We start from the raw sequence: 26,108 nt of genomic DNA on the forward strand, positions 1-26,108 counted from the left end.
GTCATAAGTGTATGCAGGCATGATATTGTTACAAAGGCAAACATGAACGCGACACACGCCAGGTTTGGAACTGGCTGGCGGTCCCGCACGCCCACTGACGTCACGTGCCATTCACTGATGTAAGGCATGCCACACTTGCTTGTCTGGATTACAAGGATCCTCACTACCCCCTTCCCCCTCCCACACCCCTTGCAATTTCCCGCCTCAGGCCATTGTCAATGACTTTTTTAGCAGCCTGGGTATTCTGTGGGTTTCCCGAGGGCGCTGCACGGAGTGGCATGAATAAATGCTGCCTTTCTGAACTTTTCGGGTGTCGAGTCGGCCCAAGGTGACGTGACACTTCCAAACCCCCAGTCGGTTCCAGAAAGTCTGTCAAGAGTATAAAAGCAGCAACGCCGGCCATCGCGAGAGTTCCGATCGAGTCTTCCCCTTGAGGAGTGATACTGGCGATACCCGTGCAATCAGCGAGAGGTGAAGAGGGCAAGTGACCCTTGGTGAGCGAACCGGACCTATTGGGAGGCAATACCTATGAGTGAAGGCCTGGTGAGCCAGTCGGGTGCGACGAGCGATAGTTGGGGACTGTACTGCGGTGCGGTGTGGGTGAGTGTGCGAAGGAAGCGGACAGAGGCGGACAGAAGAGTGTGTCACTGACGAGCCAAGTTCCAGTGGAAAGTGTTAATGTTTCAATGACCAGTGTAAGACTAATTTTTGTGGACAGAGATCTTGAGTGCATTAATTTAATTTATGGTGTAGACATTATTAATAAATAAAACTGAACCAATTAATCGGGCTATACCTTAGGAACCCAGTTTTCTTCCCACATTAACTCATAACAATATTAATATTTAACATGTAGCTTTACATCCATCTTTAATGGACTTAATGATTATAACATAATTTTGTAGGAGAAGTATGTTATTTTTAAGACCCATGTTCAGGTGGTTGTGAATATTACTGATAATGTTATTAATCAATCCTCTAGGGCGCCACCTGATGGAAGGGCACATGAACCTAGAGGAGACTAGTTTATAGGGCCATGACATGATCCGTGTGAGAGCAAGATTCGAATTCCCCCATTGTGTCCGACCACAGGACCTGGCCCACTCTCATGGTTGTGCACGCTACTTACGATTTACGAAAGATAATTAATATGTGGGCGCTTTAGGCGTCCCACATGGCTCAGCCTCTGCATTGTCAAAAAGTGGTCATTTAAAAGATATGCCATATTAAATGGTAATATTTCGTTGTAGGTGCAGTTCTTGTACATTAGTAATTTAATTCACTATGCATTTAAAACTGTTTGAAAAAGCTTAATGGCATGGTATCGAAATACAGTGAGGTCCAGGACACCAAGTTCTGCGATTGTCAATTAAATCTATAGTTTGTAAATGGGATAAGATATTTTGATGTAAAGCATTCTACCACCCAAAGTAGCCGTAGGCCCCGAGGAGAAATTTAAAAGGTTTAAAAAGTATTTAAATTAGTGGTGGATGCGAACGGATCAGTAACGAAAGAATTGATTGGTGTGATGAGCATCCTACCTCAGATGGCGATTTCAAGAGACTGGTTGGAGCGCAGCGCATAATGGACACAGAAAGACGTCCTGCCGAGGGTGAAACAAAATAAACCCTTCAATAAAAATCACAAAATAAAACATACATTTTTACAGTAATACTGTTTGTTTATTTAGTTACTTTAATTTAAAAGTTTATACAAAATATTTCAGAACAGCATGTGTTGCATGGCTCTGTCCTTATTGTTTTACATGCTGAAAAAGGAAACATCTTCACTCATGATGTTCAAAAAAATAACAATATTAATTTATCATTATAACAAAGAGAATGTGACACTGGCTTTACATAACAGATATGCAACATGCACACATATGTTAGCGGGAGATTAAGCACTACAGGGGCGATGTGTGGTTGGCTAATAGTTAAAAATACACCTGTTTCTATAGGTGCTTTGCGTTCCCCCAAATGTTACACTGTGGACCCATGTGGGGATTTTCTGGTTATCATTCTCTACACTACTGGTTTTTATGATCATGCTTCGTGGTATTGCCATGTCTTTGTGATTCAGCCAAATTAAATGTTTTCCTAGATAACTTCAAAATGTAACCAATGAAGCCAATTGATTTGTTGTGAATTTATATCAATTTAACCTCAAATTTAATGTTAGCTAGTATATTGTACTACCGATTTTTTTAAGTAAAATAAACATTGTTTTTTGTGTTTTCAATATAAAAACAAAAAGGTATGTACAATGTTTTTGGTACAAAACTGAAACAGTGTTATTTATAAACATTTGTATATAAAATATTTATTTTTGAAATATTAAAATGTAAATATTAAGTTTTGAATAATTTTGCAATACTAGATGCTAATTTATAAAATCATTGATGCTAATTTTGAAATAAAAAGATTTTATTTTTTTCCATTTTCTAATTATAGCTGATAAAAGCCCTGCCACCCACGTAATTGGACTAGGTCTATGTTCAAGGTTGATTGTAAATATCTGGTGAGATAATTAGTTAAACGTTCTACAGTATTTATATGAAATAAAAAACTAGAATTCACTTTTGTGCATCAAATATAAATCAGTCACTACTCACTAGACTTAAAATATGTAACACTTGACTTAAATGGTTATATATAAATAAAATACTGTAATATCCCTAAAATAATTTCAAAACTTTTAAAAATAAAATATGTGCCTATTAACTAGGGCACCATGACCACTATCTTTATAATCAGTTGATTTACCTGCATTACTAAAATATTATTGAAGTTTTAGGGTGGGGTTCTGCTATGTTACAATCAAAAAAAATATAGAAATTTAATTTGCCTAAATTAAAATCACAAGAAACTTAACATATTGTTACAAGCGCAGGAGACAAGGCTGCGACACGTGCCAGTTATCGGAGCGGCCTGGCGGCCCCACATGGCCACTGACATCACACACGCATACCTTTGGGGATTAGAGCTGCCCGGCCTCGCAACCCCCTTGCCCTCGCGCTGTCTTTCCTCGCCACTTTTATCTATCCCTGAGTGGCCTGGAAATTCCGCAGGCTTACAGAGGCCACTGCGTGGAATGGCATGAATAAGTGCAGATGTTCTAGATGCTTTGAGCATCAGGTTGGCCCAGGATGACGCGACATGTCACAACCACTCCAGTCAGTTTCATAAAGATGGCCACTGGTATAAAATCGGCGACTCCGGTTTCTGCTGGATTTGAGTTCCAACAGGCGAGTTCAGGCAAATGCCAGTTTGGCGAGCGGCGCAGACATGGAGCAATGTGACTGTGCGTGTGTGACTGAGTGGCACGTGTGGACAGGTGTGTGGTAAGGGGCGAACCACTGTTGAACCTAGCTCCAGTGAGGAATGTGAACTGTGGACTTGACAGAAACTCAGAGATTTGTAAAAGATATTAAGTGTGGTGATTCAATTTTTAATATAAATATTAGTAGCAAATAAAACTGTATAAAATTAATTGGGCTATCCTTAGGAACCTGTTTTTCCCCACTAGTAACATTTGATGTCAGAATTGGGATAGCCCCAATTAAATTAAAATATATAAAGTTTGTAAATTTAAAAAAAAAATTAATAATTGAAAAAATGGGACTTAAGAGTGCCCAAGAGGAAATGAAGAATGAAATGAAGGGTGGCCAAGACGACATGAATAAAGAATAGCCAAGAAGAGAAGAAGAATAAAATTGATAATAGCCGAGAAAATATAAATAATGAAATGAAAAACTGCCAAGAAGTGATAAAGAATGAAATGAAGTACTGGCAAGAAGAGATGAAGAATCCCATGAAGACCAAGATTGAAGACATGAAGAAGAACCAAGAGATGATGAAAAGGGGTCAGGAAGAAATGTGAGGCGAATTGGGAGCCACCTTTGATTGCCAGTCGTTATGGGCTGTCTACAGGCGACAGTTCAAGTCAGCTGCTGAAGTGAATGGCTGGAGAGAGGGAGAGAGGGCTACAGCACTTGTACTGGCCCTGCAAGGATCTCTGCTTGACCTGCTTTAGACCATACCAGTTCCATACCAGAAAGACTATAGAGTACTAGTAGAAGCTCTTGAGATGAGGTACGGCGAGCGACACATGGGGGAGGTGCATAGAACGGTTTTTCAAGACAAGTCAAAAGCGATCCTTGGAAACATTCAAGGAATTTGAAGCTGACGTTGAGCGACTAATGCACCCCGCCTACCCAGATGCACCTGCAGAGTTCAGACAGCAGCTAGTAAACAGTGCATTCATAGACGGACTCAGAAATGCAGAGATTCAACAAACTCTTCGTATGGCCCGCCATAAAAATGTCTGCGATGCTCTGATTCATGTCCTAGAAATTGAAGGTGTCTACATTAGAGGTGGGTTGTTACAGCAAATTTCGGTATCTGTTCCAACCTGTTACTGATACAGTAATGTACTAGTTACAAGTAGCTGATACTTCTGTATCAGCTAGAGCATTAGCGATTCCAGGAAGCAACAAGGTATCAGCATTCTCGTTACAGGTTACACATCCTCCGTGCCATCATCACCAGCGTAAAAAGGTATCAGTGTTCTCTTTCCACACCTTTCGTAATCTGCAGCCCCCCTCCCCCCCTTCTCCTGGTCACACTTCATTCCCCCCTTTTCGACTTTAAAGGAGTATTTCTCACTCTCTTCCAACCTCCCCTCCCTCCTCTTACTTCTCTCCAACAGTAAAAAAAAAAAGCTCCGCGTACGCAGACTGCGCGACTGTAAGGAGAATCTGATACATTATTTATCACGCCCGGTAATTCTCTACCTCTGTTACGCTCATGCCCGCCTAATACAGCCAGTATCAATCAGTTCAACATTCACTGCAGTTCGTCCTGGCCGTGTATTACCACGTACATTGTTGCGGGCTGTCATGCTTTGTAGATAGTATCTTTATAGTGAAATAAGGGATGGATAAGTGCAGGAAAAAGACTTAATTTGTGTGGAATTTTTTCACGGAAAATAATGAGTTTGCTAAGTGTAATTTGTGTAAACAAAAACTGAGTTATAAATCATCATCGACTAATCTGAAGAAACATTTGAAACGTAAACATCCAACTGTACAGTTACCTGATCAGAATCAAGATAGTTTAACATCACTATCACTGTCCAGAAGTAGGAGCGATGATCGACACTCGTACAACTACCCACATCTCAAAAGAGTAGTCCTAGAGAAGTTTGCTACAGTTGCTACCTCTGTTCCTTGTGAACGATTGTTCTCAAAAACTGGAATTATTGTGTCTGTTCGATGTTCCCGAACATCAAGCGAGAAAGTCAAGAAACTTGTTTTTCTAAATGCCAATAAGAAATATTGTAAATAGTGACTGAACTTGACTTATTGAGTCTGACCGATGTTCCCGAACATCAAACTGCTATCTTTTTTTATTTTTTATTTTTGATAAAATCGTAATCTTTTAATGTATGAAAACACTAGTTACTAATTGTTTTCGAAAAAAGAAAGTCCATATCTTGATTACATCTGTTATTAGGGTCAACTGAGAACTTATTTGCATTTTCATAGCTGTTGGGTGCACAAATATAAATATTATATCTTTTATTAATGTACTTTTTAATATTAAAATTTCATTAGTTTTATTATTGAACAAGACGGTGTTTTAGCTTTGCTCCCTAGATCGTAGATCGACATATCTATCACCTAAGGATGATGGATCTAGAAACAGTGTCCTTGGTCTTGTATCGCTATTAGCGTATTAGCTAGAGTCTTTAGTCTTCGCAAGAAGCACGCACTGCACACTGAGCGTACTTTGATGTGGGACAATAAACAAAACGACTCGTAACAATTTCGCTCTGCGCCTCTCCTTCAACGCCTTCCCCTGCGCTTCCTACCCTACATTCTTTCCCTTCTTTATCCCTTATTCATCGTGCCGCTCCCTCCCCTTTCACAAGCTCCGCCCAAGTGACCGTCATCTGCGATCGGGTTCTGCGCACATTGGCCGTGTTGTTGTTCCAGGCGAATTCTAAACTGATACTAAAGTACTTGATACTTGAATAGTGTACTCGTTTGCAGTACCTGATACAGGCGTGTATCAGTTACAAAGTATAAGGTTGATACTCTGCGACCCACCTCTAGACTACATTGCCTCAAGAAATATGAGCATCAGCATGAGGCAGTCTGTGATAGAACCTTACTACGAAGTGAATGGCAGATTGATAGATAATGAAAAGATTATTCTTGAGTTATTTAGAAAGCTGTTAAATGGTTTCACAGTTTCAATGAACAAAATGTCGCCCATGATGCTTCGCATCTGGAAAACAGGGGCATGTCCAGCGTAACTGCCCGAATGAGGGTAGGAAACCCAAGGGAAGAGGTGGACAATGCTGTGATAACAAGATTGGACAGAAGAAGAGTCTACTGGTTCGAAGAGTGCCCACTGTTTTTCAAATTTAGAGAAAAGGGACATGTCCAGCTCGACCGTCCGAATCATGGGAGGAAACCAAAGAAAGGAAAACGATGCAACACTGAGCCTAAGGAGAGGGACAATTCACAGGTTCAAGGAGTAGGAAGTTGCCTACGGTGTTTTGCATGCCAGGAACAAGGACATATTCAATGGAGATGCCCGGAACGGGAACGTGCCCAGCAGGGCTGATTTATGTAAAGGAAGATGCCATGGCAACAAATGCAGAAGATCAAAGTCCATAGTAATCGCAAAGCGGGCCTATGGCCCCGAAGAGTTGGAGGTCGGTTGCGATTTCATCTGCCAAGAAGTGAGCCATATCCAGTACATTTGCCAGATCCATAGGATGGCTTTCAGCATGGACAACAACAGCTCATTGTTACCTGTTCAGGATGAACAGGTTTAAGGAGGGGGCAGTGTTAAGTATGCTGGAGACAAGGCCGCGATGTGCACCAGTTAACAGAGCGGCCTGGCATCCATTGACATCACACACGCATACCTTTGGGGATCAGAGTTGCCCGGCACCGCCACCACCTGCACCTCCTCCTCCTCCTTAGGTGTTGATATCTGTCCCGAGTGGCTTGGGAATTCTGCGGGCTTACAGAGGCCGCCGCGTGGAATGGCATAAATTAAGTTCAGATGTTCTGGAGCTTCGAGCGTTGGGTCGGCCCGGGATGACGCGACACTTAACAACCTCCAGTCGGTTCCAGAAAGATGGCCACAGGTAAAAAGCGGTGATGCTGGCCTCCGCAGGAGTTGAGTTCCAACAGGCGAGTTAAGGGAAATGCGAGTTTGGCAAGCGGCGCAGACGCGGAGCTACAGGACTATGCGTGTATGACTGAGTGGCGCGAGACTGTGTGTGTAGATAGGTGCAAGGTAAGGGGCGAACCACTGTTGAGTCTAGCTCCAGTGAGGTGTGTGAACTGTGGACTTCACAGATACCATGTGATTTGTAAACAGACTTTAAGTGTGTTGATTTAATTAGTAATATAAATATTAGTAGCAAATAAAACATTATAAAATTAATTGAACTATTCTTACGAACCCTCTTTCCCCACTGGTAACAATATGATGAATTGAAAATAATTAAGTATTTTTAATCATGGTGTCTAACTATGACCACTTCTTTTTTGTCAATATTCCATTCGCTTTGCAAAGACCACATGAAATTGGCAATGTTTTTGGCACTGTGACTAACTTATCGAAATGGAATAAATTTAAAACCTGCATGTTGTTTATGAAAGTCACCATAATATATAATACTATAATAATACTATAATAATCATCATTGGCAGATGATGTCCACTTGTCAGTAGTTAAGCTGATGTAATCAGAGGATAGGAGGCTGCTCTCAACTTGTGACTAACTTCTGTGTACAGATCTGGAAGCACCTTATTGGCAAAATGGTTCTGAAATGGAATAACATATCTGGGTTCCAACATTTTAACAAGGTTATTAAACTCTTTATATTCTACAAGAGAAAAGTGTTGCAAGTCCCATCATAACATCTTGGCTTTCTGAATGGTAATTTACTTTGCATGAATATCACTGGCATTAAATTTACATTATTGTCCATAAAAGCTGCTAAAGTGGGTTGACTCTTTACAGGTGTACATCAGGTATTTCTTTGCCATTTATTCTTTGTCACAGTCTTTCAAGGTACTTGGTTCAGTTGTAGACACTTTAGATTTTTATGCATTTTCAAATGTTTCCTCATGTGACTGGTGGTACAGCTCTTGCCACGTGAGATGTTCGCGAAACAAATATTACATACAGAATAGTTCACGTCCGACTGGTCTAGATGAAAATACTTCCATTTTTCATACGCCATTTTACCAATTGTTATCAGATTTTAAAAAAAAATCTTATTTATTAGTACATAAAAATTAGTTTTAAATAAATTCAGCCACATCTATCTACATAACCATAAAGCACACTATCAACTGAAAATGGAAAATTTTCCATAGAAACCTGCCATATTTATGAAATAGCAAGTACCTGACAATACTGCTCTGAAATGCTGGAACCAGTCAAACATTGCTTTGAATGGCATTGAAGATAGCAGAAGCAAACCACCACTCTGCCAAGCGGTTCAATAAATAATAAGCTTAGTATGTCATTACAAAATATCACAATTTAAGTAAATTTTACCGACAAATTATTTAAACAAGTTGGGGAATAAAGGGCAACAAATTGTATATGTGTTTTAGTGTAAAAAAAAATGGAAGCATAATTATTTTCACATGAAGCACAATTTTTTTGATGCTGTTTATATTTTCAATTTCTTCATGAAAGTTTATAACATGTTATAATCATTTACTTATTAAATCTTAGATAAAATCAAACATGGTTTTAGTTAGCAGTCATGCTGTCATCGTAGTACAAGTGTATTATTCCAGCTTACACAATTTTTTCCTTAAAATGAACTAATTTTCAAGGTTTACTTTTTGTTAAAACCAGTCGAGGTTCTACAAATTTGTATGAAATTAAAGTCTTCGTAACCTACTTGCAGCATTGAACTATAAAATCTTAATTTTAGTAAAATATGATTTTGACTAAGGAAAATAATTATGAAATTCCTTTGGTCTAAAATGTGCCAGATTAAAAAAAAAGGTTGGCATCGAGGCCGTACGATTCTTGATCCAGTCAACACTTACAGAATTGCATGAATTGAGAAATTGAGGAATTGACTTTGACATCCCTAATCACAATGAATAAAAAAACTTCTTTAGAACTTAGCATTAGGAATGGCTTTATCCTAGTATCTCTGAATTGTGAATTAACAACTTCTTTTCATATCTATCTAAAAAGAGATATCTGAATATGATTTGTAGTAATTATCAAACTCTCCAGTATAACTCGGGCACATCTAAATCATGACGCCGTAGTTACACGGAAATAAAATTTTGAAACTTTAACAATCCAAACTTCAAAAATTAAATTTTGTCTGATAAAATTTCAATTAAGTTGTGTATATGCTACAAATAAAAAAATATACCTCACTTTTGGTGATAATACACATTGTAAAATAAATATCAAATTTAATTTACAGGTTTCAGCATACTATTAAAATAATTTTATGTCTATATAAATGTAAACCTTCTGATATAAACAGAACCATATAAATATTCAGACTAGTCATTGGTACCGTCATCTGCATCTAACACCAAAAATTAAATAGCATATAAAATAACTCAAACATTGTGCAAACTTCTTAGAACTAATCAAAACTTGGAAAAAATTAAAATATATTTTTAAAACAACCTCTTATGCCAGTGAAGTACATTATAGTTTTATGGTTTCATGAGAAAGGAATTAATGCTTGAACCCACAAATAAAAATTAAATGAAAGTTACTGAAAATAAATTACTTGACTTTTTACACTAACAAGATGAATTTAATGTTCAATATTATATTACAGCTAAATGGTCATGTTTATTTTGATAACAGGAAATTAAGTATCAACTGGCAGTCAATCAAGTCTGAGGGTTTACTTGCTTTGAGCAATGGGAAAAATAACCTTTTCCAGAATGAATCTGAAAATCTTCGCGATGTTGGGGACTGGAAGCAGTTAGAGCTGTTTGCACGAGGTAAGTACACCTTCAGTACATAATAAATATACTTAATTATTCTAACTATTTCAGCCATTTGTAAAAAGCTATTCCAAAAGGTATTTGCTTGAACCCAAATTTATGTAAATCAAATACAACCACAAATTTAAGACAACTATTAATAGTCAACTTTTAATTTTAAAAATTGTTTTAAGAGTTGAATTTTATTTGGTACTTTAAATTCCTAACAAGATGCGGCAAAAATTACATTATTTGATTTCATTGATAATGTGCCCTTTGTTAGTACTTTTACTCAGTAGCTCATTTAAATTATTAAGGTTCACAAGGCTCCCTGCAAATGAGATTTGTATAATTTATAAGTACAGTGAGTGTAGAGAGTCAAGCTTCCAATAATAGACACTTCCTAAAAGTAGACATGCCCTAACAAAGGATCAATATTAATTCCCCGGCACACTTATGAACCTAAAAACACTATTTAGTGGACATTCTGGAAAACAGATAGAGACATTAACATTGCCCTGAGTTTCCTTTTCAATTAATTCTCTGAATAATCACATACATTACAACAGCATCATGACGACAGAATTTTAAAGGATAAAAAGGTTCTTTATTAAATTTATGTAATCAAAGATAATATTGTTTATTCATTTTAAAGTAAGGAAGGGTCTGTTAAATCCTCAAATCCCTTTTAATTTCTAGTGTTCGAAAGATTATAAATTTAAGGAAAAATATTGGAACAGATGTACCTAGTAAATTAAAAAATCTAATATTGGCAACTCTTAAGTTCACACTAGACTTACTTATGTTTATCTTGATACTTTATTACTTTTTCTCAAAATATTGTCTTTTTAATATGTAAGTATTTAATAAATAATATTACAATATATATCCTATACCATTCTGAAAAACTTAATTCCTAAAATGAATATAGATTATATATTTGCCTTATTTAGGGACCCCAAATTATGGTAAAGCGTGAAATTCACGGAAAATGATGAAATTGATTTTTGAAAAAAAAAAATTTGTAATTTCTCAACATTTTTATGAAAACACTAATTTTGGCACAAAACGTAACTGTTTCTTAGTGTTGATCGACAATTTTTTGAAAATGTCACGCGGAAGCGCAGGAAACATATTTTAATAACAAAATATTTTGATACATTTCAAACAGTATTTTTCTACTACAGAGCCCATCAATTTTATTTATTAATGCCACAGATGTGACACGTTGATCTTTGTGCTGTGTTTATTTAGTGAAAAAGTGGTATTATTTTGCTTTCGGGAAAGCTGAAACACATTTTGAATTTATACCTGGATTTACGTAACTTTTCTTTTATTACTTGACATGACACAAATAATGTTGTTTTTGAGGAGGCGATAAACTTAGTTTCCCGATAAACATTCGAACAAATGTAAAAAATAATACGGAAGTAACCTATCTTCTTGTTAAAGTGAAACGTCTTTGCTGAGGGGGCTACAATTTTCAAGCATTACGAAAATTTTCATTGCATGAGGGGTGGGGGAATTAGTAGAGGAGGAGAGTGCATCAGCAGCGACGCCACTCCAATGCATGCACTAGCGGTCAAATGGGAAGATGGCAGAGTAAGGGGAGGGGGGGTAGGTACGTACCATAGCATTGTAATGGCCGGAAGGGGAGACTAGGGGAGATGTTGAAATGAAACAGCAGTAAAGGATCTATAATTCATTTATTTGTGTGAAAAAGAGTTATTTATTCGTGCAATTAACTTTATAAATATCATTCATTTTCATGTAAATAGTGATATTTAATATTTAAAACAGTCGTATAGACTTAAGAGGTAAGCTTTGTAAGTGTAATTTATTTTAGGAATGTGAACACTGTGATTTAAAATGTCAAAAGGTCTTACAGAATTTTGAGATAGACTTTGTTAGTGTAATTTATGTTCGATTGGAGTATTTTTTTGTTCTTTCATTTCATTTAGCTGGAGATTGTGATTTAACAATATGCTTAAAAATAATAAAATGGCAGAGGCAGATAAGGGGTATTTTCAAAGGCAATGTGGAAATAAACCGCCAAAAGAGACGCCTAAAAGTGCCAGTGAACGGATGTGAGAGTACAGGATGTGGAAAAAGGCATTTTTTATTTTAGATCATACTCACATCCATACTATTCTCAATTACAATTTCTTGTTCAATAAAAAAATATTAATAATTTATCTCTTAGCTATATCTTATACCCATGAAGTTTCACTTTTGTTGTGTGTTGACTTCATGCATTTTTTTTTCTCTTAACGTTTTAGAAATGTTATAGTTAAGACAGAAACAATTGTTAAATGGTATGTGAATACATTTTAAAATGTGTTTAACATATGTTAGCCTCATTTCCTTTTTTTTAAATTTACTTTAGTTATTACAACATTTAGAAATGTACACATTATGTAGGTTCTGGCCTGTGTATACCAAATGATAAATTTGGCATTCTGCTTTATTTAGATCCTACCATGTATCTTAATGATTCAAGAGTTATTAATTTTAGTTTTTCGGTTGAATTTATGAAAGTTATAAGAGATAATCTTTGGTACATTTTTAACCTGATGTCTTATAAATCGATGAACGCCGGCTGCTTGCACGAAAAATTGTCACGTTCCGTCTGAGCCGAGCGTGCAAGAACCGGCCAACCACCGTGCGAGAAAATCTTCTATAATATCAATCGGGTTAAGGCGGGCTTTTTAACTAATTGTTTGTGATTATATTTAAACAAATTATTTAAATTAAATTTGCAAAACTGTAAATAATATTTGAAAATTAAAAAGTATGCAATTTTTCATCAATGTTTTGTTATGACGTTATCACGTAAAACTATCGTCCGTAAACCAACTTTATAGACAACCCCTTTTTTGAGACAGTTTCTGAAACCCAAAACTATTTTTACAAAGTAAAATCAGTAATTCTGAAGTCAAGCCTTGTTTCTGGAAACAAAACCTTACAGATTTTTTTATATGGATCATTTGGTTTAGGTTAGCTACATTTAAGATACTGAAAAATCATTAGGAATTACCAATTTAAAATGTGTCTTAACAGCTTAATAAAAAACTGCTATGAAGAAGCTTTTTATGTTAGTACTTCGTATACTTTTTGTGCATTTTTTTTTTTTTTTTGACCCTTGTGGACCTATATATGTATTTGAGGGGTGGATTCAAGATACTTTTTGAGATTTGGATTCAAGAAAATTGGGATTTGACCCATCACTATTTTAAAGACAATAGGAATGTGTTGCTTTGGCAACAGTAATGCACAGCCATGACAGTCACAATTTAGCTAGTGCTGACATGCTGATTCTTTACCTACTAACTTAGTGCACCAACCATATGGACAAAGAGGATAACCTCGTCATGTTTTCGTGTCCATGTGTGTGTCTTACCAAACAAGCAAACATTAAAAAAATATTTGTTTTATGTTTTGCTTTATTTTATGTAATTTTCGTAACCTCGGAGGGAATGAACAGTGTCTCAGAAATGAAAACGCCTCACATTTCAAGAAAAAATAAAATTAATATGATCACTATGCAGGAAAAAGAAAACCTTAGTTTTTTTAAACTAAGAACTAAATTTTATGTGGGAAAATCACAAATTGGAGAAATTATAAAGAGTAAATACGAACTTACGAAATCATGGCTGGAGAATGGTAATGTTTCCACAATGCAAAAAAATAAAATTAATTACTTTTTTCACATGTAATTGTGTACATTAGATGTGTTTTTAAAAATGGATACCTGTGAAGGTAAACAGTGCTGTTATTATATTTAAGTGTCTTATCAATTGTTTTTTAAACAAGTTTTTTACAAAAATCAGTTTTATTAAATTTTTTATGTTAAGTTAATTATACCAATCTATTTCTCAATTAAGTACACTGCTAAATATATGACACTTTTCCTTTCTTTCTCCTGGCTGTCTGTTATTGAGAAGTTTGACTGTTTTGTAATCCACATTTCACCAGGGCATACAGAATTCAGTTAACTGTGGATTGTTGCTTGCTTGAAACAGTAATAAGGATAAAGTGTAATGGATTATGTGCTGTATTTAGAAATTATGACTATGTAATGAAGTTTTACCACACATTTACCACACAATGTGAACGTACTGAATTACTAGCAAAATACATTTTTCCAACAAAATAAAAAAAATAAATAATAGTATTGTTAACTATTGTAACTGCTCAAATAAACTTACAACTATATTTCTTCAGTAATATGACAAGTCAAACAAACATTTAAATAGCTTGAAACAAGTAAATTTCAAATATTTAGATAAACTAACAGGCTGAACTCAGTTGCCATCTTCTAATGAGCTTAGGCTTTGTAGATTATTTCTGTAATCTTGGGCTGAATTGTCAAATAGCAAATTTTCTTGAGTTTCCAAATTATTAACATTAATGATAATCAAAATTCTGATATAATTCACACCATAGTTAGTCAGTAGAGTTTGATACTCCACTTCAAAGAACCTGTGGATTGCTTATTGGCAGCATTCAGGTAGAATAGAGGCCAACAATTGAAACCACGGATAAATTGCAAAAATATTCGGAATTTAAAAAAAGCTAGTCTTTTTTAGTAGATGACATAGAGAGGAATTGGGGAGTTTTTACCAAACTCCCAAGTACAAAGAAGATGTGATGATGAAATTACCATTAGAAATCTCTTGAAGATGAAGGCATTTTCAGTTGTCATGAAAGTTTCATCAATATTGACAGAATTCCCTAATTCCTTAGGCCACTATGTGCTCTGCTAATCTGTGGATCAGATCAAATGCACTCAACAGTCTTTCTCTGTATTGGACTGCAGCTCGACTTCCCACTCTTCTCGTATACCCAGATTTTAATTCCTTTCCATGCCATTGAGAATTATTCTGAGGACAAATCTTACTCGTACTATATAGCTGACAAAACTGTTTTGTAAGGAATGCCAATGAAAAATTTACACAAAGCTACACTGCAGTTTGGCAATAATAATATAATTAACACTAGAATGTAATAAAAAAGACAATCTGGTATTAAATTTACATTAAAGAAAAACTCTTCCTTCAGGGGTACAACACAAAATAGTTTTAACTAATACCAAAACTGTAAAATGTATAAAAATTCAAAAATAGCAAAATGTAATTGCAAAATAGGTTGATCAAAAATAACAGAGGGCAAGGTCAAACCCATTCAGTAAGAAATAATGGTAATGGCTTCTTTCTGCATTGTTTTTTCATTAATGTATCTTTAAGTGCTTCCTAAATTATGAAGGCGAGTGTACAAAAGTAATTAACAAATCAAAAGAAATACTTCCAAAAGACTGAACAGCATCTTAAACACTATGAATTTAATTATTAAATGTATTCCATAATATGTCTCTAAAATAACTTAATTATGCCACCAAAGTTTAAGAAAAATTCTGATGCAAAAGTCACGACTCGTGAAGGCGTGTAGAAAACAAATAAAATTAGTTTTTATCACTCGTAGCATAAGTTTGGCAATTTTGAGGAGAATAGATGATCAAAGTAATGTAATTTGCCAGTAATGTCAATGGAAAGTTTTATAAATGCACAAAGGTAAATTACAAATGTTTGTTCAAGGCTGTGTAACTGAAAGCAGTCATAATTCACAAATTCACAAATTTAACTTTCACTCTGGCACAAGCCTTTATTACATTGCCATTTAAGTTACCAATCAAAAGAGAACATAGAGTAAAATTTCCATAGAGATGTGCTCAAATGCCTCACATACTTAAATTGTTGCAAAACTGGAAGAGTTTATAATACAGGATCAAATAAATAAAATAATACATTGCATATAGATAACTGGCAAAAATAAGTTAATTATTATAATTTATTGCAATAGTATACATAAAAGAAATTATGTACTTATCCTCAACCTCTATGCTTAATATTTTGATATGGTACATGTATTATTTATTGCTGGAAAGTGCAGGACAAAACAGCTATAAAACTGTACCAACAAAATATTATTTTTTTTTGTATTGGTTAGATATAAATATATTTTTGTATGAAACAAGATTAATTTAACTTAAACTGTACAGTAATAACTGGATTTATGGCATAAAATGAAAAGTTGATACAGTTACAAAGTAAATATACATTGAATACAAATTACTCAATTTTTTTTAACCTCACAGGTCTAAACAGTTAATTACAGTGGATGGATATTAAGAAATTTATATTGAAAACAAATTTAATAGTTTACAGCCAGAAAAAGAAAACAAATCAGGTAAACTAAAATAAAAGGAATATTTAAGTAAGGTAATATGTATCGGAGAAATTGTAACCATCTGAAAGACATGTTGCCAAGCAGTCAGCTAGACAATCCATTCAAGGTGACTACAAGCAGGCAAAGTTTGGGAAACAAGGAAAAACCAGAGCATAGAAAAGCCACATGGAAAACTTGTAATGTCAGGGAGTTCAGTAAAAGAAAAGTTTTTTTTTAAATGTTGAATGTGAGATTGCAATACCTAAAACTATGGTAATGACAACATAACATTTCACAATCAACACCTTGAGCCATCTGCAGTAATGCTTCGTACTTGAGGACCAACCACGTCTTATGTGTATAACAAAAAATATACAAAACAAAAATAATTCATTTCCCAGACATCAGCATTGACTGCTCGACTTTTTGATGCTATTTGTTATTTGGCTTTTTGTTAGTTTCAGCCGTTATCTTTTTTTTTTTTTTTTTTTTTAAATATATGATTGTGTTTGTATTGCCAGCAATTTAGTGTGTTCACTTTGTGTGGTAACATTACATAATGTTATCACCACCAGGTTGTCATGCATTATCACCCCACTGGCACACGTTAAATGGTTAAAACTCTCAGTATCTTTGGTGTGGTCATACATATTTGTGTCTATGTAATCATATTCTTAATTAGTGGTTAAGCACTAGTGGAACATAACAGCACCTAGCTGATTAGAATAGACTTAGCTTCACGTGTCGTTGAAATCAGGACCATTGGAGATGACGACAACTAATAAGATGCGAATGGAGTTTTGAAACAATTTAGTGTTGTTAGAAGTAGGAGTACCCCTAGAAAACCCACTGGAACATGGCAGTGTCTGCCACATTTCCCATTTACAAAAAATCTGGGTTGGATCCTACCAGGAATCTGACTCGGGTTGCCTTGGTAGGATGAAAGTGATCTGAATACCACAGATTTTCTGCCTAACTGGTAGGCCCTTGCATAACTTTAAATTCTGTGTTTCTATTAGTTTATTTTTTAAATTAACTGCAAAATCCAAATTCAGATGTAGTTTCATTGTTGTGGCTTCTATTTTGTATATGCAGTTGTCTTATGAAGATTATAAGAGATGTAAGTATTTTATAGGTCAGCGAATAGATAAGAATTGTGCGAAAGCGCCCATGACGTGCCAGTTGATTGAAAATTTTTCTGCTTCACGGAGTTGTCGTCGAGGACAAGTGAAGTTTAGCGTGATGAAGCCTGGTACCCACGTCTGGCCGCACTGTGGACCAACCAACTGTAGGCTGCGAGCTCATTTGGGCTTAGTCGTGCCTTTAGGCACATACATACGAGTTGCTGAAGAAACTAGGTAGGTATCTAGCAAAACCTTTAAAACTGTTTAATCATATTTTGTGTCACAGCCAAGTATAGGCTCGTTCTCTATCATCAACCTGGTCAGGGCTAAAAGTAGATCAGTGTTGTAATGTTCTGCACTTGCACTTTTTGTGCTGTGTACTTTTATTCCATTGTGTTATTAACGATAAATATGATACATAACCCAAGATTGGTAGTTGTAGGTTGACATTGACATTGTCCGGGATTTTGCCCTCACAGAGCTCGATGTGCCACTACCCCCTTAACTCTCCTATCCTCACTGCACTTCCAACCTCCCGCCAGTGACGTGAGCGTGACGTGTCTTGAACAACATGCCACAAATGCCACAAATGCCACAAACTACCTCAAGAGGGTGCAGTAGAGTCAGTGCCTCGTACCCATATTAAATATTAAATAATATTGTAAACCTTCATTCTTTTATCCTAAAGTGTACTTGTTATTTCAGGATCCCGCAAACATTCTACTTGTTTATTTTATGTAAGTTTCAGCTGAGCAGCAACGAACCCGAACTTTCTGAAGACCATCTCAATATTTACTTATTTTTATCTGTAATCTCAATAAGTAAATTTACTATATTTTTTTTAAGCTAGAAAAACTATGTCATAATTTTAGTAGTGTAATTTTGTTCTAATAGTTATACATTAACGGCACAAATTTGAATAGCATAACTGCTTTTTCAACTTGGCATTAGTCGTGCTGTCTGGCGGCATTAGTCGTTTTGTATTGTCACCCGAGATGAGATGCTTCCAGTGCTCCAAAGACTTCATCTTTGTATTTTAACTAATCTTCATCATACTGGCTTCGTAAATAATTCTAATAGTTTTCTTTAATCCTCTGGAACATTAGTCGCCCTGTCCGGCAGCATTAGTCGTTTCGTATCGCCACCCGAGGGAAGATGCTTCCAGTGCTCTAAAGACTTCATCTTTGTATTGCAACTAATCTTCGTCACGCCGGCTTCATAAATAATTCTAATAGTTTTCTTTAATTCTCGGGGGCTTGGCTGTTTAATTAATTATGTAGTAATCCGCTAGCCGGAGTTCTGTCACCAATGCTAATCAAGTATCCAACCAGAGGTGGCTCTGAACCACGTAAGCCAGTTGTGCTGTTAAGCATTTTAATAGTTATACTTTTTATTTGTAATTATTTTTATAAGAGACATGTGGCGAGTGTCTATAATTCTTACATAACTGGCAAACTATTGCATCAGTCTGCGTTCAGACAATGGACCATAGAAAATAATATAAAAGAAAATTATGTGTACACCAATAAAACTTAACCAAGCAAGTTAAAATTAGGTAAAAATTACTTTATACTGGTTTGTACAATTAAGGTAAGCAAATTTTCAGATATTTAAAAACATGATCAATGTAAATCATGATCATAAAAACAAAATATAACCTGCAAAATACCTCTAAAACTGGAAACACCTGTTATTTATATGATATCAAAAATCCTAACCAAGTATATTATCTATGATTATAGAAACACAATACATCTTAAATAAAGTTCTTTGAAAATTAGGAATGGCAGTAGCCGGGGTTGCTACATAATGCTGTGCTATTTCAGCTTATGATTAAATTATTGTGCAATAAAATCTATTATTTGCAGTGTTTTTAACAAAATTATATATCTTATGAGAAAACCAAGAAATTTTTATGGCAAAACTATATAACTTTTTTTACCTTAAAAGGGGCTGTCTTTTTATATGTTGTAAAATGTTTAAAGTATATGCCATGAAGTTAAATTTTTGTGCTGGACACTATTATTATTATTTTTCATTTGTACAGAAATTTCCAGTAAGTTGAAAGGTCCTTAATTTTTTGCATACTGCTTAGGAGTGCTTAATCATATCAGTAACGTGGGCTTTGCTACACATGGTTTGAATTTGCAGCCATATCTTAATCATTTTATTTGTTTCAGAACCTGGGAAGAAGGAAAAATCTTTGTGTTTGATGACAGTTTTGAGCACGAGGTATGGCACAATGGGACAAGTTTACGATTGGTTCTCATTGTAGATGTTTGGCACCCAGAGCTGACTGAACATGAAAGAATATCTTTGCCTGCTATTTAAATTTTTATTCCTGCCATTCACGTTTTACCTGAAGTATTGGTAGTTTTTGATGTTATTTATGTTCATAAAATGTTTGCCTGTTGTTTTAATTTAATTTGTTATAATTTGGGTATTGTGTTAATTTATTGTGGTGATTTCATTCATAGTGTATGTATAAATGATTGTGTTTATGATGTTACACAAGATGTGATATGGATTAGACTGTCATTTTGTTTAATATGTTTTACAAAGACATTGTGTTTTGTTAATGACATTGTAGTGAATGTTTGAAAACTCATAATAAAAAAAGAAAAAGTACTGTTCTCTTTTTTCATGTTTACATTAATTCTACAGCATTTGTAGGATATTTTGGTTGGTATCTTCAAACAGGAACTTTTTAAAAAAAACTGAAATGGCTGCCTTCATTCAACATTGCTCCTAGCAACAATTTCAAATACTATACCCGACCAGCATTACATGTGGCAATCAAATGATTTCTTAAATAACTTGAAATTATCTCTCTACTTGAAAAACTATTGAGAATCCAGAGCAAATTAACAACTAAATCTGGTAACCAACAAGAAGAACTACAAAAGATAAGAGTGATCATAGGTCAAAAGTATTTAAAAAGATTTACAAAATAATTATATACTTGTGCAAAGCAAAAAAAAAATAATTATACACCAGTTTACAAACTTGCATTGTCATGGTTTGGTTTCATACTTGATAAATAACTTATATTGTAACTTAGTAACTATAACCGTAAAGGTATTGCGTGCAAATTTCAAAGGAGAAATATCTAAAAGCAACTTTCACCAAAAGTGCGCAATTACCAACGCCAATCAACAACTTTTTATGAGATTTAAACCCGTAAAATAACCCAGTACTAAACATGGCACTCATAACCACTGACATTGTACGGCCGAAGGCCACCCTAAAGCCCGACTTGCACCCGCCAGTACTTGGCTCCGCTAACGGAAAGCACCCCTAGCCATGGCCCACCTGAGTCAAGTGAGCGGACCGCAGCCCAAGGTAGAAAATAGCGAACCATTTTAATTACACATGCAACGCACTCCCCGTGCGTACAAAATTCCCCACACAATAATAAATTAATCGGAAACAAACAAAAGCCCCTAACTAATAGAGTGCGACGTAGGAGTGCCCGGGTCACTCACGTGTAACTTTCTACTTAAACAGCTGTGAGTGCAACCCTTGCGGCCTTCAGCCTAAATTCAGTAGTGAAATGTGTGACATAACGCAAACCGCCCCAAATTAGCATTATCTTTCGCCAATGGAGTTGTTATCAAGAAACAGACAGTCTCCAGCTTGACTCTAATATTCAAACTTATTTTAGACAAACTTATTAAATGTCAATTCTAAAACATATATAGATATTAAGTTAATCATTAAGTTTTATTGTATGAATTTAGAGCCACTTGCTTTTTATTATTAATTTATTTTTTTACGAATAATGGAACTTTAGAAACACTGGCGTGACAGGGAGCTCACCCCTCCCCTCGCGCCAGGGCCAGACGCCAGTACAGTGCGACTCGCGGACCGGACGGACGCACGTCCCACGGGGAGCCATCATTTCTTTGTGTTCATCGAACGTCCATCTGGTAATTATAGTCACAACCGAAACCCTTTTTTAAATATTCCTCGTGTGCGCCCGGTCCTTTTCCAGTGTAGGGCCTAACCCAGCCGCGTCAATTTAACACGCCCCACACAAAGCATTACGTGGGGCCATGCAGTATACGGTACGGGCCGTCTCCCGCCACCCCAGAACTTCAATTAATCGCCCAGTGCACAGGCACAGGCTACATCCAATCGTAGACGTGTTTTTAATTTAGTAGCGAGCCGCGGTCCACACAGGTGGGCCCGCGCGTCGCAATTTACCAATTACGGGATTAGCAGACGCTAATCGAACGCTCTCCCTCAACTGTGACTGGCGTGAGGGCTTAATAAGTAAACACACGTAGAGGCACGCAGGTGTCCCTCTCAGATAACGTGTGGAGTGTAATCGTGTACGTAAGAGCACCACAGGGTGCCGTTTTGTCAAGTGTAATTGTAATAATAGTGTAACCAAAACTTCTACGTGTTCCGACGCCTCACTGGCAGTCATGTACCGCCGAGTAGACCTCGCGCCCAATGTAATGAACCAGTGTAAATCGTGAGCAATAAAACGTCCACCCTGCACCTCCCGTGCGCGACGTGCGACCCGTAGAACAACCAGAACAGTGTATGTAAATTAACCTAAACAACCCAACCTAATCAGGAAACAAATTTCATCACCGCCGACGGTTCTAGCGGGCCACGCTGGGGCAACGAACCCACGACCATCACACGGTTAGACACCGAGCTAGCCTGGCCCCCCCCCCCCCCCCCCACCCCCCCGGAACAGAAATCTCTAAGAAAGCCAGCCACCCCGCTAGGACTTGCGCCCGACCTCGAACACGAGACCGCGGCGGACGGCACCACTTATTATATCGCAGGTCTTAAACACAATCATATATTACAAAAAAAAAAAATAAAATCTTATTGGCTAATTTACAATTTGAAACATTTTCAATAACTGGACACTATAAAATTATAATGTTCGAAGTCTGTAGCATAGTAATATAAAAATAATTATATTTTGTTTCCATATGAATGGGCCTAAGAAAATCATGACATAACTACAGTACAGAACAACTCTTTGGCCTAACTCCAGAATTTAATTCGCCTTTAAACCGCAATTACAATTGCGCCTTTGAGTTGTGCAAATGTGTATGTGTGGATTTTGCATGAAAAAATGAGTTTCACACTGCCATACTAATCGCAAAACTTACATAAGTATTACTAAGTTTATTTCTTGGCACAATAAATTTACGTAAAACCATTTGCAGCCGATTAAGTTTTTGGCATTTTGCCAAAAGAAAAGAAAAAATGTCATTTTAAATGTTAGTTAACTATCATCGATGTACCAGTTATATGCTTACCCACACCAGCTGTTCATATTGCTGCAAGTAGCGATAAAATATTACTACTGAAAAGCTCAGTGCACTATGTTCTTGAAATACCTGATAAACATTCCACCCTGCACTCAAACATTATAACACAGACAAAAAGAGGGCACTAAAAAGGGTGCATAAGCTTTAATAAGATGGCAGGTCGATGTGGCCATAAAGGTAATGAGAGGTGGTTTTACCTTAAAATTCTACGCATAGAAATTCTCATAGCCTCAACCCCATGTAAAGCAAGGCATTGCTTTAAAGATGTTGCAAAAAAGTTCTTGAACACACAACTGCCTAAGCTCACCCCATCAGTTCTATGGTGAAAGGTCCGCGGCCGCTCACACACTCGCGACACTCCATGAACTTGCTTCTTTGGCTGACAGTCTTTCAATCCTTCGCGTCGCAGCGCAACTCATTTCATCCTCATAGCAGCACCTCAAGGTAGCGTATTATGCAAACAGTTCCCAGTAAGCCAATAAAAAAAATTAAATTACTATTAAAATGCAGGTAAAATTACTAAAAATGCTAAATAAGTTAGGCCTACCAAACAGCATTACAGAAATATTAATTTAAATACACCTATCCCTCACTTAGCATGACTAATTCGTTCCAAAAAATGCTCGTGTTATTCAAAATCATGTATTCTGAAGCATTAGTTTCCATAAATAGCAAGGCTACTTCATTTATTGTGTTCCAAAATTTTGGAGGAAAATATACTTTACGTAATATAAATGAATAGTTGAATAACACTCAACTATAAATATGTCACACCATTTATCTTTATATGCCTCCCATTGCACTTTGTAAGATAAATACAACAACACGTAATGGGAGATACGTGGTTATGTACTTTATTGTCAGTCGGCTGGCTGACTTTCCCACCCGGGCATGATCTTCAACTCACGTCGCGTACCTTTCAAAACCTTACTTTACTGACAGTGAAGCCGATAGTACTGTCCGGATAATTACATTTTAATTTTTAAAAAATTAAAGTTTTTATTCGCGTATCACCACCTGGTTCACACCAATCCTGTCAGGCCAATGATGATTTGTTTCATTACAACATTCATTTAACAACCTTTTCCACGTGAATCATCTGTTAATTTCTGTTCCGGTATCTACTGTCAAATATATTCCCCCTAGTACAACCAACAGCTTCAGACTTATATAAAGTTTTAGTAAGAGTCCTTATTTTGTACGATTGTGCGCACAGTTGACTTGCTTAAAACTAAAGTGCGACCAACATAAGTGTGGCCGTCATGACAATCTGCGCGCCGTAATAGTTCTAGTTTTGTCTCAAATACTTGAACATGATGCATTATGAGTAGGGGCAATGAAAAATGGTAAATAAAATGTTTCAATTTCGGTGAATAAACTAGAGGATTTCGTTATAAAATTTCGGTATTATAAGATAATTTCGTTGAATAAAATCAATGTATTTAGAATAATTTTTATTCATTTCATAAGCGATGAGATTCAATTATAACAATTTTTTACACAAGACATTCATAATAATACACATTTAAGATTTATAATACAATTTATAAAGAATATAATGAATATAGTCTTCTAGTCCTATCTCTGCTTTGTGGTTTCCCACATACTGTTTCCTCAAATTTTGTATACAGTTTTAAGGCCATGTTGCCCATGTTGCAGTGTTTTTCAACTACTTTTGAAAAATTATAATAATTCCATTTGTATGGAAAAATCGAAATACAGTTTAAACAAAGATGTGTCTGTACACCTACCAAAAAATTGTTTCATATCATTTCAAACAATTTCTTAATATTTTTGACCAAATGTAATACAATTATCAGTAGGTATAAAATAAGCCAAAGTCTATCTAAAAAATTGTGTTATAAAATTTGCAAAACTTGTAACACAGGTTTGTGGCGTGCATAGTGTGACTGTGGATCCTCTTGATTTTTTTTGAAGTAATCTGCTACAATGTTTTTGAATAATTTGCAAAAGTACTTTTAGAGTAAACTAAGTAACTTAACATGGACTTCTTAATCTGTTTACATTGTTTCTGACAAGAATGAAATAGAGAACATGTGAAAATACTGAATTGTGGTAGTAACACAAGTACACAAAAACTTAAAATCCTTGACTTCAATGGCTAGCTCCAAAACACATTCCCAACATAACTTCAATGTTATCAGCCCGCAAAGATGTTCGCTTGTCGGACATGATGTTGCTGTACATGGAAAAAGCCCTCTCACTGTCAACATTGGAAACAGGGATCCACAGGCACTTCACAGCATTGGTTGCATACTCTGGAAAATCTGATTTTAAAGACAGCAGGATGGTAAGAATATCGACGTTCTTAGAAATTGATTTTAAGACTGCCTGTTTAGTCTGAGTGTAGCCTTCTAGAACAAGTCGAAAAGGCACCTGGGATAGGAAAGGAAGTTTTTCAATCTTGTTCTGCAACTCAACAGCGTCAACCTCTAGCCCCTTACAAGCAATTTCTCTGGGATCAAATAAAGCACTCATACTCTCTACAAAATCCTTGGCAGGATCACTGGCAATCAACGATGATAGCTTCAATAGAGACTTTTGTCCTGTTGAAACAAGAGTAGCCCTAACAGCAGATTTCAAGCAAAGTTGTGAGTTCAGCATCTGTGTTGTTGCAGGATGAAAAGTATTATCACTGGCCAATTTGAAACTGGTTTTCAAATCACAAAGTTTTCCTAGCAACCTGTGAGCAAAAGGATATGACGAACCCTCTAAAATCTCAAGCAATTCTACAGTTGATTTACAGTGCTCAACTACAAATCTTGCTTCACATTGCAAAACAGCAACTTTGTCCATAGACATCTGCATGTAATATTCTGTTGAACTTCCACTAGTTTCTGCATCTTCTGTCTTGAAGTATTCTAAAAGATGGGGTAAGTATGTGTCAATGTACTCCACAGCACGGAACCACGAATTCCAGCGTGTTAAAACAGGAGATGGGAACAATTTGGGGTGAATGGACGATACCGTCAGAAACTGCAAATAGTGGTGTTTCCTTTTCCTTGAATTCAAGAAAAACATTTTGGTTTTCATTACACACTCATTCAGTTCAGAAAGCTGTGCCACCCAAATATTGCCAACCAGGCAGAGCTTGTGTGCCCAGCACTGGATATGTAGCAGTTTGTCACTTACCAAAACGCGCAAAAGGTCAGCACATTTTGTCATGTACTTCGCCGAGTCGCAAGTGAAAGAAATTACGTTATCATATTTCACATCAAATTTCACCAATATATCAACAATTGCTCGTGAGCATTCTGTCGAATTTGCATTCATCAAAACTTTTGTCCCAGCTACAAGCAATTTTTGTTCACTGCTTGCTGACATAATCTTAAATAGAACGACGAACACACACTGTCCTTTCTTGTTGGTTGTTTCGTCACACAATAAAACAATGTCTTGCCCTTTCACCAGTTCTTTTATTTT

General features: G+C 36.0%; 1 protein-coding gene across 6 annotated transcripts in view; it reads left to right on the plus strand.

The window, feature by feature from the left end:
- Positions 1–19,992, plus strand: part of LOC134529422 (aspartyl/asparaginyl beta-hydroxylase) — a 191,283-nt gene extending 171,291 nt beyond the window's left edge. For 5 of the 6 annotated variants that reach the window (XM_063363480.1, XM_063363483.1, XM_063363482.1 and 2 more), the window contains 3 exons: positions 9,894–10,033; positions 17,376–17,598; positions 19,545–19,992. In XM_063363480.1, coding sequence (XP_063219550.1) covers positions 9,894–10,033; positions 17,376–17,598; positions 19,545–19,695 — 514 coding nt within the window. In that variant the 3' untranslated portion in view covers positions 19,696–19,992. Of the gene's footprint in view, positions 1–9,893; positions 10,034–17,375; positions 17,599–19,544 lie in introns of those variants that run through there. The other variant, XR_010074571.1, reaches the window with a different exon arrangement.
- The last annotated feature ends 6,116 nt before the right edge of the window (positions 19,993–26,108 follow it).

This window comes from Bacillus rossius, chromosome 2 (genome assembly GCF_032445375.1).
Source record: "Bacillus rossius redtenbacheri isolate Brsri chromosome 2, Brsri_v3, whole genome shotgun sequence".
In the NCBI taxonomy this organism is placed as follows: Eukaryota; Metazoa; Arthropoda; class Insecta; order Phasmatodea; family Bacillidae; genus Bacillus; species Bacillus rossius.